At 35.5% G+C, this 13,772-nt stretch overlaps 1 protein-coding gene across 5 annotated transcripts; it reads right to left on the bottom strand.

Annotated features, from left to right (window-relative positions):
• Nucleotides 1-1,234: 1,234 nt before the first annotated feature.
• On the bottom strand, nucleotides 1,235-12,539 carry LOC107035452. 5 transcript variants are annotated; one of them, XM_015252852.2, is made up of 14 exons: nucleotides 11,917-12,539; nucleotides 10,883-11,182; nucleotides 9,041-9,167; nucleotides 8,133-8,266; nucleotides 7,860-7,994; nucleotides 7,523-7,687; nucleotides 5,941-6,029; nucleotides 5,652-5,841; nucleotides 4,603-4,825; nucleotides 3,985-4,146; nucleotides 3,247-3,398; nucleotides 2,942-3,177; nucleotides 2,081-2,279; nucleotides 1,235-1,733 (listed from the first exon to the last, which is right to left on the bottom strand). In XM_015252852.2, exons 2-14 carry the CDS (start codon nucleotides 10,941-10,943, stop codon nucleotides 1,483-1,485), a joined length of 2,124 nt encoding a protein of 707 aa, XP_015108338.1. In that variant the 5' UTR covers nucleotides 10,944-11,182; nucleotides 11,917-12,539; the 3' UTR covers nucleotides 1,235-1,482. The 5 variants fall into 5 exon arrangements, with proteins under 5 accessions (XP_015108338.1, XP_015108337.1, XP_015108341.1 ...); XM_015252851.2 differs by having other exon boundaries at nucleotides 12,005-12,539; XM_015252855.2 differs by having other exon boundaries at nucleotides 9,041-9,164; nucleotides 12,005-12,539.
• Nucleotides 12,540-13,772: the final 1,233 nt, after the last annotated feature.

Genomic DNA, 13,772 nt, shown 5'->3' with positions numbered 1-13,772 from the left:
CCCCAAAACCGGCGGGGATCGTTTCTTTATGTTAAGTAACCTCAATGGAATTCAGAAACGGGGCCCGTTGGTCCCCAACGTCCATAGGGCCCTCCTCACGACAGGATTTCTGATTGAATTTGGACAATTTTGGTTTTTTGGCCATATCTCCGTCAATTTTGGTCAAACATCAATTTGACCAAGACAAAAGTTGTGGGGAATGAGCTCACCTTCAATCTCCGGGAGAGCAAAATGGGATAGGACAATTAGAACTGGCGATAGGACGCAAAAACTGACTAAATTTCAGTTTTTTGGAAATATCTCCGGTTCCAATGGTCCCTTCTCATTTTTCTCTTCCGGAAATTAAAGCTGAGCTCACTCCCCACATTTGTTGTCTTGGTCAAATTCATTTTTAGCGGAAATTGACGGAGATATGGCCAAAAAACTGACTAAATTTCAGTTTTTTGGAAATATCTCCGGTTCCAATGGTCCCTTCTCATTTTTCTCTCCTGGAAATTAAAGCTGAGTTATTATTCCCTCAACATGAGCCCAAATCAAGATTAAGAATAAGATTAAGAAGCCTGAATGGCGGCATGTGGCATACTCAACGAAATAACGAACTGAGAGAAATGGCCACAGATTATGGATCTAAATACTCCGTAAAAACACGACAAGGTAAATGTCCCCGCGCTTGCGAAGCTAAGGTGAACACATCATTAGTCCAATATTTCTATCGAAATGAGTGCGGAAATGCGGAGGTTTAAATTGAATATCAGAAAGTGAAACCTTCGAAATGACACGGAGAGAAATATTCAATAAAAATTGCGTATTTTTTCCATAATTCCGGAGCGAAATGTGGTCGTATGAAATTTTACGGAAATGTCACGGAATTTTTCCGGAGCGTTCCATAATTTTTCTGAACATTTCTCTCCGTGTAGAATTCAATGATATTAATCATGACAATTCCTATTTTTTAATGAATAATCATCCATAAAAATTAATACCAAAATATTCGAGGGGCTAACGACTCAGTTAATCACGCGATTCTGAAATATCAAGAAGGTACTGTAATTTACGCATCTTTATGCGAAATGCTCAGTCAAGGGATTTTAATCCTATTTTACTATCATAACGGGGATATCAACATTTCATAATTGTGAATTCCTGAACATTCGGTTTAAGAATTCCCTCTGTCGTACCACAACTTAATGCGAATGCCATTTTCCTCGCTTATTTTTCGATGAATTACGACTCATTGCTGTCTGCAACTTTCTTTATTGATCAAAATAATTACTCCGATCGAATAATAATCCGATAATAATAATAATCCGATCATTTTGAACTCTTGATAGTTCTCTCTCTTGATAGTTCTCGAGACTGCCAAAACGATTGAAATGTCAGATGCTCATGACATTTAAACGCGCACAGAGACATTTATCTTTCCAAAAATTACACTATTCAACAGTCATAGAAATCTTTGGATAACGAACGATCTTCGGATCGTTAACTAATGGACGATCCGTTGTGGTCGGCCCACCTGACTCTCCTGGCTATTTCGAAATTCCCTCCGTGAATTCCGTAGAGATGACGCGCCAACACGTCTGCGCGATCCTCTTCAGCTTTTCTCGCTAATCGCCGATACCTCCGGATGACGTAAATGCAGCTGATCGTCAGGAGAATTTGCACTATGAGCCAGAGTATTAAGAGACCCAGAGCGAGGGCCGCCTCCACACAAAGTAGTCGATCCTGAGATTCTAGAGAAACAAATCAGTAGCGAAGTGGTCAAACGGTTCAAGTCGATTTTGGCTGTTGGCCAGTTTCCAATGAATATCTCGAAATCTAAGGGAGATAGCAGAATTTTTCGCATAACCGTTTTAGTAGCACTCAATTCGCTCTACAAAAAAGGTTATTATGAAAATTTTGCTATCTTCCTTACATTCGGAAATATTTCTGGAAAACCCAACTAAAGAATAAATTGACTTAAACCGTTTGACTTCGCTACTGAAATTATAACGAGAAAATGCGGTGGACCCATGAATAATTCATGAATGAGTGACTGCGGATGATCGAAAGGATGTTTTTATCAATGTTTGGAACTCACGATCTCCGGCGATTAAAACGGTGTCTGGTTTGTTGCCAGATCGCAGGGGAACAGCGGCAATTGACGCATCTCTTACTATGATGGAGGCATCCAGTGGGAGCTCCTCCGGGGCGGGGTCCTCAGGGCTTTCCAGGGGGATGACATCGTTAACCGATCGTCTGCGTCTTCCGTATGATACGACTGAATTTCGACACTTGGTCTGCAATAAATGAAGACCGGAACGTTGAAATGCCATCGAAATGTTAATTGAGAATCAATTTTTTTACTCATCTCAGTCGAATAATAATCCGATGACATTTTTAATCTCCAATTTTCAATTTCTGTAATTTATTCTGTTAATTCGAGTTTATGGGTATTCTTCCATTATTCGAAAAAATATATCGATTTAAAAACTTTCCGGAGACATTGAAAAATTAATTTTTTCCATTTCCTCCCGTCTGTGTTATTTTGAATTTTTTTCCTTTCTTCGCCTTAAAATTAGAGAATCCAATTATCCACCGACAGAAATGATGAAACACAAGTTTTCTCCATTTTCTATCCGATTATCCCTTTTTAAAAATTTTCAGTCTCCAGTTCGTGATTTGTCAATTACCCGAATGAAGTTTCGAATGACTTTTGTTTCGTGTGTTTGTTTTGGTCACAAAAAAGCACTTTTTATTGATCTTCGATATAATTCCTCTTCATTCCATATTGCAAGAGGTGAATTAAGGAAAAAAATAGATTTGTATAATAAGAATGGATAAAATTAAATTAAATTAATTTAAATTACTTTAAGTTAATTGTATCCATTCGGGGGGAGGGGGCGTCCGTTCGCTAGAGACATCCATTAACAAGCAAAAATACGCAATTTAGGAAAATTACCGGTTCACATTCGTTTATGCAGAACTTAACAACCGCATTGAACCTGACCCGCGAGCTCCTTGGAAACTTGAAGGCTGTAAAGGTTGAAATCAATGATTTATTGTCAGAGGGGTCTTTGATCATTGCGGGGAACACTTGAGGATCAACGGGGCAGCCAATTTCGTCCAGAAGGAGAATAGATTGGTCCCCGGAAGCACTGCTGGCTACTAGATGTCTAGCAGTGATGTCGTAGGGTCCTGAAATACAAAGCTCATTACCGAAAAATATGAATAAAATGAGCTGGATCTCTCCGAACAATTACGAACCGCCCGGAGGGTAAATTTCTATCCTCAACACCAGACGCTGCCCCAAATCCGCGAAGGAAATTTCGTTCATGCTTTCGTCAACAATCTTCATCGTCAAGATTGGAGGGGATGTCGTGTTGAATATTGTCGCAGTCAGAGGTGGAACTCCAGCACTAAAGTAAGAAATATATTCTGAAAATGGCTGGAAGACAGTTCCGTTGGGAAATATTGAGGTGTTTCGTATGAAAAGTTGAAGTAATTAAAAAAATTAAAAATTCATGGAAGAAATATCTGAATGTGGTGCATCATCGGGAATTTTTTTGTATTTTTTTCTCGATCTCGGCTTCAAGGAGAAAAAAATAATGAAATTTGAAACGAAAAAAAATGAAAAAATGAAACGAAACCATAGATCGACATCAATCATTAATTTAGTGATATTATGAGAAGTTGCACCTCACAATAATTAAGATTTACTTATCTTCATTGAAATTTGAAAAATAATATAATAATTGGTAATTTAAATTTTTCAGTTGACTATTAACTAAATAATTGACAATATGGAATTGTCAACTAACTATTGATTGATAAAATAATTCGGAATTTGAATATTTAAATTGATGATTACTTTAATAGTTAAAAAATTGGTGAGTAATATTAACAATTGACTCGTTCAAAATTTAACTTTAATTGAAACTTATGAACTTTATTGAATTTATGTCTGGACGAAACACCTCAATTGGTGGCAAGGGGTATAGTTACTCAGGACTTGAAAATCCGTAACCAGTCTCCACAGTGACATTCCTGGGCAGTGGTATTTCCCCACTATCCAATGTGCAACCAACCCTCACGGATTGATCGCCCAGTCGTTGGATTATCGGATTAAATTGTACGACAAGGGTCACCCAGATGGCCGCTCGTGTCCTATAGATCATATTTAATATTTGAAAAATAATTAGAAGAATAGTAAGTCGAGATGATTCCACTGGACGTAAAAGCGACGCGTATTAAAAAAATTCAGAGACAATTCCATTGAATGTTCACCACAAAAAATTAATAAATGGAGAAAAAATAATATATAATATTCACTAGATTAATAGAGAATTTTGTAATAAAAAAGTTCAATGGAAAATATTCCATAGAACAAATCAATAGGATTTGGTTGTTCTATAAAGATTATTATTTCTATTACGACATGTTCTATAGAAATTCTACGGCTCAGAGGTTTCAAATTTTTTCGTTTGATTCTCTTAATAAAAAAAAAGAAAAGTGGTAAAAAGAACTCGGGAAATTCATTTCTAGAAATTCGTACAGAAAATTTTTCAATCCAAAAATTGTATTTTTTATACAATTTTTCAGCAAAAATAGACTGGCACATACTGATTATCTGATTCAACGGCATAAGCGGGAGTGATCCCACAGTTGACGTTTCCCCTATCCAATTCCTTCTCGTCGGGGATCTTCAGTGTCAGAACAGTCTTGTTCTTCCCAATCCCTTGGACGTCACAAGTCTCACTGTAACCACTTGCGTAGAGACGGCCCGTAAATGGCTCTTGAGTCTCTAATTCTATAACTAAACTCTCGTTCGTGCAGGAGACTTTAACTAGAATAGAAACGAAAATATTTTGCCAGCGGAGGAACGGAGGAGTCAAGGATACCATGGGCATTCCGTGCATTGTTCAAAACATGGAAAATCAACGTCGAGGAATTTAAACCCCATTTGACCCCAAGTCTCCCGACATTTTACAATGATTTTATTATCTCATTGATTATTGATAGGGGAGGGTGGGGCAAAACGGCCCCCCTTCAATTGTTAATAACTTGTGAATGACATTGTGCAAATTCCCAGTTTCAACTTCATTTTGAAGATAATTTTTCATTCTTCAAAACGAGCTCTAACTCATCCCAATCGGATTATTGAATCGGAAAATATTGACGATTGAAGGGGGGCCGTTTTGCCCCATCCTCCCCTAATCAATAAAATTTAATTATTAATAAAATCATCAAAAAACACAATTTTTGACGATTCCGAGCATTTTCTATGAATAAGTTATAAACAATCAATTTTCCATCATAAAAATTATTTGTTCGAAATCGTAACAAACTTATTCATATTCAATTATTTATTTGTAAACAACGAATGTTTAAAAATCAACAATTCCGTGCAAAATTTGAGTGACGCGGAATATTCATGATTTTTTTCAAATTTTTCTCACGCAATCTAATCAACAAATTTGATGATTGAAAATGTTGTCTAAAATCGTTAAATTATTTTACTGCTTCGCTGCTGATTTTCATTTTAAATCTAGCGTAATCAATCCGGAAAGTGAGAACCAAATCCTCCGAAAATTTATTCCGTGAAATTCCCGTGAGGCGCCCCATGACATCCTCAGAATAACAGGATAATTATAATTCGGAATTGTTCTTACGGTTTAAACAGGGCTCTCGTTCTTTATAGATTACATGTGCCCTCTTTACGAGCGCACTGACGCCTGTGCTTATCGTATCATGAGAATGCAGCAAACACGTTGAAGAATTTTCTCCATGACCCGTTGAATTAGCGAGCGTGAAAGCTCGGCAGATGAATCCGTCTCTACTGGCGTTACATCGTGCTTCGCACTGAGGGAAAATACAGAGCAATTATTCCGTCAATATCCGATAATTGTTCGGAGGGAATTCCATTGAAGTAGGCGATCTTTCATTGAAGTACGTGAATACCTGTTTTGCCCCCAGTCCTTGGATCTTCAAGTCCGCATATGGCAGAGTTTGATTCTTAATCTCCGCGTACGAGCAAAAGTCGTAACTTGCTGTTGCAGAAATTAGAGGCAGTGAAATTTTAAAATTCCGTAGTTTATGAATGTTGACACAAAAAATAACAATTCGAGAATACACAGCAAAAACGAATGCCTGAATTTCACACACACTTTTGTAGATATTTTTAAGACACTAAAAAACGTCTAAATAAAATGGGTATTAATTCATGTTTGAAATTCAGACAAATTTTTATTTTCTTCGGACGTTTTTTAGTGTTTAATTTTAGTTTATCTTTAAAAAATAATAAGGGTATACCTCGAATTATTCTATGCAAATAAATGGAAAAATTAATCGTTGAGTCGCACGACAAAAGGCGTTGGTTGGAGCTTTTTGTAAATAATAAAAACGTCAATTTTTCAAACGAGGTAAATCATTCTATCAAAAAATAACAATTCGAGAATACACAGCAAAAACGAACGCCTGAATTTCACACACACTTTTGTAGATATTTTTAAGACACTAAAAACCGTCTTAATAAAATGGATATTAATTCATGTTTGAAATTCAGACAAATTTTCATTTTCTTCGGACGTTTTTTAGTGTTTAATTTTAGTTTATCCTTAAAAAATAATAAGGGTATACCTCGAATTATATTCTATGCAAATAAATGGAAAAATTAATCGATGAGTCGCACGGCAAAAGGCGTTGGTTGGAGCTTTTTGTAAATAATAAAAACGTCAATTTTTCAAACGAGGTAAATCATTCTATCAAAAAATAACAATTCGAGAATACACAGCAAAAACGAACGCCTGAATTTCACACACACTTTTGTAGATATTTTTAAGACACTAAAAACCGTCTAAATAAAATGGATATTAATTCATGTTTGAAATTCAGACAAATTTTCATTTTCTTCGGACGTTTTTTAGTGTTTAATTTTAGTTTATCTTTAAAAAATAATAAGGATTTACCTCGAATTATTCTATGCAAATTAATGGAAAAATTAATCGATGAGTCGCACGACAAAAGGCGTCGGTTGGAGCTTTTTGTAAATAATAAAAACCTCAATTTTTCAAACGAGGTAAATCATTCTATCAAAAAATAACAATTCGAGAATACACAGCAAAAACGAACGCCTGAATTTCACACACACTTTTGTAGATATTTTTAAGACACTAAAAACCGTCTAAATAAAATGGATATTAATTCATGTTTGAAATTCAGACAAATTTTCATTTTCTTCGGACGTTTTTTAGTGTTTAATTTTAGTTTATCCTTAAAAAATAATAAGGGTTTACCTCGAATTATTCTATGCAAATAAATGGAAAAATTAATCGTTGAGTCGCACGACAAAAGGCGTTGGTTGGAGCTTTTTGTAAATAATAAAAACCTCAATTTTTCAAACGAGGTAAATCATTCTATCAATTTTTTATATATATAATACGAACACCTAAATATACCCAAGAAGATTGGGGAGAGGGGGGGGGGGCGAGCGAAGCGAGCAGAGGGCGCCCCCTAATTTATCCATGACAAAAAGTTTATTTACAAAGATTATGGCACTGCGGCTCCAAGTACTCATCCCGGTACATCGAGGCTCTGTAAGATTGTGGTCTCACGCTTCTCTCGATCGTCAGAAGGGTGCAGAGGCCCTCGGAATCACCCACAGCCAGAGGGTGACTCGTTCGGAATTGCGCGGATTTGCAGTTTGGAGCTGAAAATATACACCAATCACCGCCAATTGAACGAAATAAATTTTTAATTGCCCCTTTTTTCGTCAGGGGCAATTACTTTTGGTCCAGCGTCAATTTCTTTTTTCAAATGGACCCCACCCTTGAAACTCCGATGGGGAAATGAAGAAAATAAGTGACATTTGGTCGATGTACCTGCATCAATGCATTTCTGGTAGCACTGACTGCGTGAAAAAACTTCCGGCGGTGAGAGATACCTCGTATCAATCAGCACCGCACCCAAGGTCCTCTCGACCTGCCACAGCCTGTTCGCACTGCACGCCGGGGGCACTAATTAACCATCAATTACCATTGTTGTAATAATTTGCATAATTCTACTCGCCACAATGATTGTTTAGCATACGGCTATTATTGCTGGCAATTGTTGCGGTTGTGACACCTCCCGATGGCTGATAAAATTTAATTTACCTTTCAGGCATATTTTTTGGTAGAGAGTGAAATTCTCCGCCGGCTCAAAATCGTCACTCAGGGATTCTATACTAGCGCAGACACTCCGGTCGAAGTCTATCAGGAATGACATGCAGTTGGTCGAGTTCAAACATCTGGAGAGTTTCATGTACGTTGGGTCAATAAACGTTTGATCAAGTGGTCGTTCTTATGTTTGATGGAAAATCACAAATAAAATTTATTCTTCGGGGAATTTTGATAGAATTAGGAGGGGAATGAACTCTAAGAATGAATTATTTATTTTGAATAATAGGGAACTTGCAGGATTCATGAAGAATAATTATTTAAACTTTGCAGGTCTGATTGATGAAATAATTTTAAAATAGCAATTTCTGAAAATTACGAGCATTTTCTGTGAATAATTTATTAACAATCAATTTTCCACCAAAAAAATCATTTGTTTGGAGTCGTAACTAATTTATTCACATTCTGAATTTTACCACAAATCGATTTCATGCCTAAAAAATAAGGTTTCCGAAAGTTTAAACAATTTCAATTATTTATTTATAAACAACGAATGATTTAAAAAATTGTAATTCAGTGCAAAATGTAATTTGAATGACACTGAATATTCATGATTTTTTTCAAATTTTTTTCACACAATTCAATTGACAAATTTGATGAGTGAAAATGGTTGGAAAAAATTCTCATTTAAAAAATTGTTTATTAATTGATAAATAATTTTCAAAAGTGATTTTTTATTCAAACCGAGTATTTTTATTTAATTAAGAGAAAAACTATTGAAATTTTGTAAGAAATTCTTTAATAATTCTATTAAAATTCCATTGAAAAATTATATTTGCGCCAATTGTTTGAGTGAAGCTATTTAAATCGTTTTGAACGAATAATTCTGCCGAATGTAATTTTACCTGTCAAAACAGATTGTCACGATTCCCTGGGAGTTTTCCCCCACATAGAGAGTCTTCACCGCGGTGAATGTCTCCGGTTTCACCCCCTCGATTTTCTCCCATCCCTCGTCACAACCTTCCGTCCCTACTAGAGAAAAATACACAACGAGAGATGGTGAATTTTGAAACGAGGAATAATTTTCTCCCAATTGTTCACGACAGGAGAATTTTTTTTTTAACATGTATAGATGATTAATCATTTCAGTCACCAGCTGGTTATTCACCGAGAAAGCGGTAATTGTTTGTGATTAATTGATTATAAATTATGTATCGATGTTAAGTAATTTTCCTGGGCTGTAACTGGCAGGACACATGTATGCACAGAGCGTGACCCAGATTTTTCTCGCGAAGGCAGACGCATTAAAATATTTATGGATGAATAATAAATGAGAGCGTCCGATTTTCACGACTCTTTTTCAGGAACAAAAGGAAGAGTGATGAGATCACTTCCTCTGTTTTACTGTATGGAAAAATTCAACAGTTGCATTAAATCTTCGGTTCAAAAGTTTTTTAACATTGCAAATTCACAATTTGACGGAAAAATGAATGGAAATTGAATTTCAACTCAATGAAATTTCGTGAAAAGCAGGAAAATTCAGGCGAATTTGGTGAGTTGAGGAAATTTCGTTTTTGAAATTTCATCACTTTTTCCGTCTAAAATTCGCTCCATAAAAAATCTGAATCAAAACATTCTTGTTGACTCTGTGCTGAATTGCCAGTCTAGTATTACTAATAATAATTAATTTAGAAGTGGCAAAATGATCCAGACTCTCACAAGAAAATGAATTTTCCGATGTTAGGAAAAAGCTTAAGATGTAGAAAAAATCTCGATAAATCAGAAAAATAATAAAAATTCTGTGCCTAATATAAAAATTATCGTCAGTGTCAAAATTTTGTAATAAATAATTTATGTGTCTGGCTACGCCGAGAATTCAGGGTTACCGTAGTCAACCGAGAGACTATTAATTAAGAAAATAAAAAAAAAACAATTATTTCGTCAAAGTTAGAATTCATATAAAAAATTATCAATGATAAATAATTTTTTTCGGGCATTTTAAATTTATTTATCGTCGTTACACTTGACGACTGTCAAAGAGTTTGGATATACTACTTAAAAAAAATGATTCTCAGCGAATTTGATGGATTAATTTCTCACACTCGTCGAAGTTATAATTCCCACAAGAAATTAAAAAATGATGAATAATTTTTTTTCGGACATTTTAACTCTATTTATCCTCGTTAAACTTGACGACTCACGCGAAGTTTGAACATACTACTTTAAAAAAATAATTCTCCGAGAATGTGATGGATTAATTCCTTACACTCGTCAAAGTTAGAATTCATATAAGAAGTTATCAATGATAAATAATTTTTTTCGGGCATTTTAAATTTATTTATCGTCGTTACACTTGACGACTCCCAAAGAGTTAGGATATACTACTTAAAAAAAATGATTCTCAGAGAATTTGATGGATTAATTTCTCACACTCGTCAAAGTTATAATTCCCACAAGAAATTAAAAAATGATGAATAATTTTTTTTCGGGCATTTTAACTCTATTTATCCTCGTTCCACTTAACGACTCCCAAAGAGTTTGGATCTACTACTTTAAAAAGCGAAAGTGTCGGATGAGGTGCTCGCGCTGGGAAGAAATCGATCATGTGCAGTAGCACGTGGCTGAGTCCCAGCGAAGCGAATCAAAGACCTTTGCACATAACACACAGGTACAAAAGGCCCCTGAAGTCGGATTACGTATTGAAAAACGTAAACACAGAGTTCACCAGTTGTATCCTGTATACTCACCCGTAACAGTGACAATTATCAGGCAAACTATAACGATAGTCTCGTGCCCTGTCCTTCGCATTGTCACCTTGAGCTCCCTCCGCCGAAGATAAATAACAAATAAATAATAATCGCCTGAAATTGAGACTATTGCAAGGTGACTCCAATCAATTTTTATCACAGTTTTTTGATATTCCTTGTTGATTTGGCTTTGTGCCTCGCCATACTAATCGAATAAGTGTTCGTCGCTGTTTTTCATTCCTTCGTTACATAATACGTCAACGTGACACGTGGAATATCCGCAGAGATCGGCAGTTGGAGCTGATACCGGTGGAAGGATAAATCAAAATATTATTTCCTTATTTCTTTTTTGTTTACGAAATTCACTGAAATTATTTTTCACTCGAAGTTTTCACATTTTAGACACTTTATCGAAGTGGAGGAGATAATAATCTCCTGGGATTAATGGAAATTTAATTGAGGAAGTGCTCTCGCAGTTGAAATCGTTAAATCATCCGCGAATTCTACATTTCTATCGAATGCTTTATTATTTATTCATCTGGACAACGAGTGATTCCACGAGACATAGTAACGAGACATTATTATAACTGAAGATTTGATGTTTTTCTCTAAAATCACGTGTTATCAAAACAATTTATCATTCAAGAAGACGTACAAAACTCGCGCAATCTTCACATTTAAAAAACCGTAAAACTTTAAAGTTTTCACATTTCAGTCTCTTTATCAAAGTGGAGGAGATACTAATCTCTTGCTGCTAATGAAAATTGAATTGAGGAAGTGTTCTGACAATTGAAATCGTTAAATCATCCGCGAATTCAACATTTTTATTGAATGCTTATTCATCTTGAAAACGAGTCATTCCACTAAAAATAGTCACGAGACAATGTTATAACTGAAGATTTGACTTTTCCCTCTAAAATCACTCGTTATCAAACCAATTTATCATTCAAGAAGCCGTACAAAACCCGTGGAATCTTCAAAAAAAAAACCTTGAAATTTTACGTTCGCAACAGTTAAAAAAATATAATTCAAACCTTGAAATTTATTTTTAAAACATTTTTAAACCGAGGATAGGACAGGTAGAGTTATAAAATGAGTGATAAGGAAACGGGAAAGAATTACCATCCGAAATACCGAAAAGTGGAGTAAAAAAACTGAAATAATTCAGAGTGATGAAGCCGCAGACACTGAAGTGATAAATTCTCAATAAATAAAGTATAAACAAACTTTCGATTCTTCTTCTATCGAACTATCTTAGACACTGTCAAGACCCCCAACCGAACTCGATTCATTCACTCGATGCACTAGGAGCCCCGGAGACATTTTTCCCCGGACAGGGATTCCAATTTAGTTATATTCACGTGAGTTCACTCGATACTCTTCTATTCTCTATTGATACTGATGTGTCCCCAATAACGTGACGATTTTTCCTATTCACTTCACAGATAAAAATTGGAATAAACGATTGGAAAAACGTCGCAGGTGCAGGCGGGAGTGAAAAATGTTTTCCAAGTATTGGTGATGGGAAATTTAAACAACTGAATCGTTATCACTTCGCCAGACTATTGAAAATAAAGGAGAGAATAGTGTCCACACTGGGGATTTTGAAGCGATACAGCACGGCGCGTGGTGCGTGGGTAAATGCTTGTACAGTCGGTTGCGGTTTCACGTTAAATGCAACACACAGGTGAACACCTGTTTCACCTGTGCTGGGGCCAATTGTCAATTCGGAGTCCCCGGCGGTGGTGGCTAATTATTTCGGCTTGGGACTAGGGGAGGAATGACGAGAGGACGGAGCGGGGTATGCAGTTGTTTTCGATTTTTTACAACTGCATTTTTGCGATACACCGAGAGAACAAATTTGCTCTGCTGAAAAGAACAGATTTACTTGAGGGACATTCAATATCTCTCACAAAAATTGAATTTTTGTCGTGATCTAACATGATTCTCATTGATTCTACGACTCATCAGGATTTCGTTAACTTCATTTACCGGAAATTAATGATTTGTACGCAATTGCAATCACGAAGTTTCACTTGCAAAATTTAATTAAAATTTCGGTGAAACTGTCACGATAATTTTTTTTTTTATTGCAAAAATTTAAAATTCTATTAATGATAGACAGAAAACCTCAAGCGATGATTGATCAAATTGTGAATTTTCACTCACAAAATTCATTAAAATTTTGGTAAAACTGTCACTTACTATTTTTTTTTTTATTTCAAAATGATCTCAAGCCTTCAACAATTATATCCTCGCAATTATAGTCTTAATTACAGTTTCTCAAAACTCCAAACGCTTCGATTTCCCAATATCCTTAATTTAGAAGAAAAAAAAATTATATACCGAGTCTGCAGTAGAACTGAACGGCTTCCTGACTACTGGACGCGCTAAACGGATCTCTGTAGTTAAAAATCACAGCTGAAACCCCCATGATCTCTAAATTATTTGAAAGCCCACCTCCCTCCTAATTTTTAATCTAAACATGAATATTCTGCACCAAATTATGTTCAATGTTCAAATAACTGAAAATTCAAGAATATTTTTCGATTTCTATTGATTTTCATGGAATAACGCAACAGAAATTCACAATTCCTATAGATTACTGAGCAAATCGTGAATTTTCACTCTTAAAATTCCTTGAAATTTCAGCGAAACTGTCACTTAATAAAAAGTATTTTTACAAAATTTTTCAAAACTTCAAAATTATCTGAAGCATGTAGCAATTATATCTCGTAACTATACTCTCAATAATTACAGGTTCTCAAAAAATCCAAATACTCCGATTTCCCAACATCCTCAATCTAGAAAAAGAAAAAAAAATTATCCACCGAGCCCGCAGTGAAACCGAGCGGCTTCCTGACTACTGGACTCACTAAACGGATCCATA

This window comes from Diachasma alloeum, unplaced genomic scaffold (assembly GCF_001412515.2).
Source record: "Diachasma alloeum isolate Michigan unplaced genomic scaffold, Dall2.0 Dall_scaffold_00198, whole genome shotgun sequence".
Classification (NCBI taxonomy): Eukaryota; Metazoa; Arthropoda; class Insecta; order Hymenoptera; family Braconidae; genus Diachasma; species Diachasma alloeum.
The sequence above is the reverse complement of the archived record's forward strand: the minus strand, read 5'-3'. Positions and strand labels throughout refer to the sequence as shown.

What these genes read in the sequence shown, in the direction of transcription:
- LOC107035452 (XM_015252852.2), bottom strand. Translation starts at nt 10,943, where the DNA reads ATGCGAAGGACAGGGCACGAGACTATCGTTATAGTTTGCCTGATAATT. An exon ending in GATAATTGTCACTGTTACGG is followed by an intron (nt 9,168 to 10,882) that starts GTGAGTATACAG and finishes ATTTTTCTCTAG; the next exon opens with TAGGGACGGAAGGTTGTGAC. An exon ending in GTGACAATCTGTTTTGACAG is followed by an intron (nt 8,267 to 9,040) that starts GTAAAATTACAT and finishes GAAACTCTCCAG; the next exon opens with ATGTTTGAACTCGACCAACT.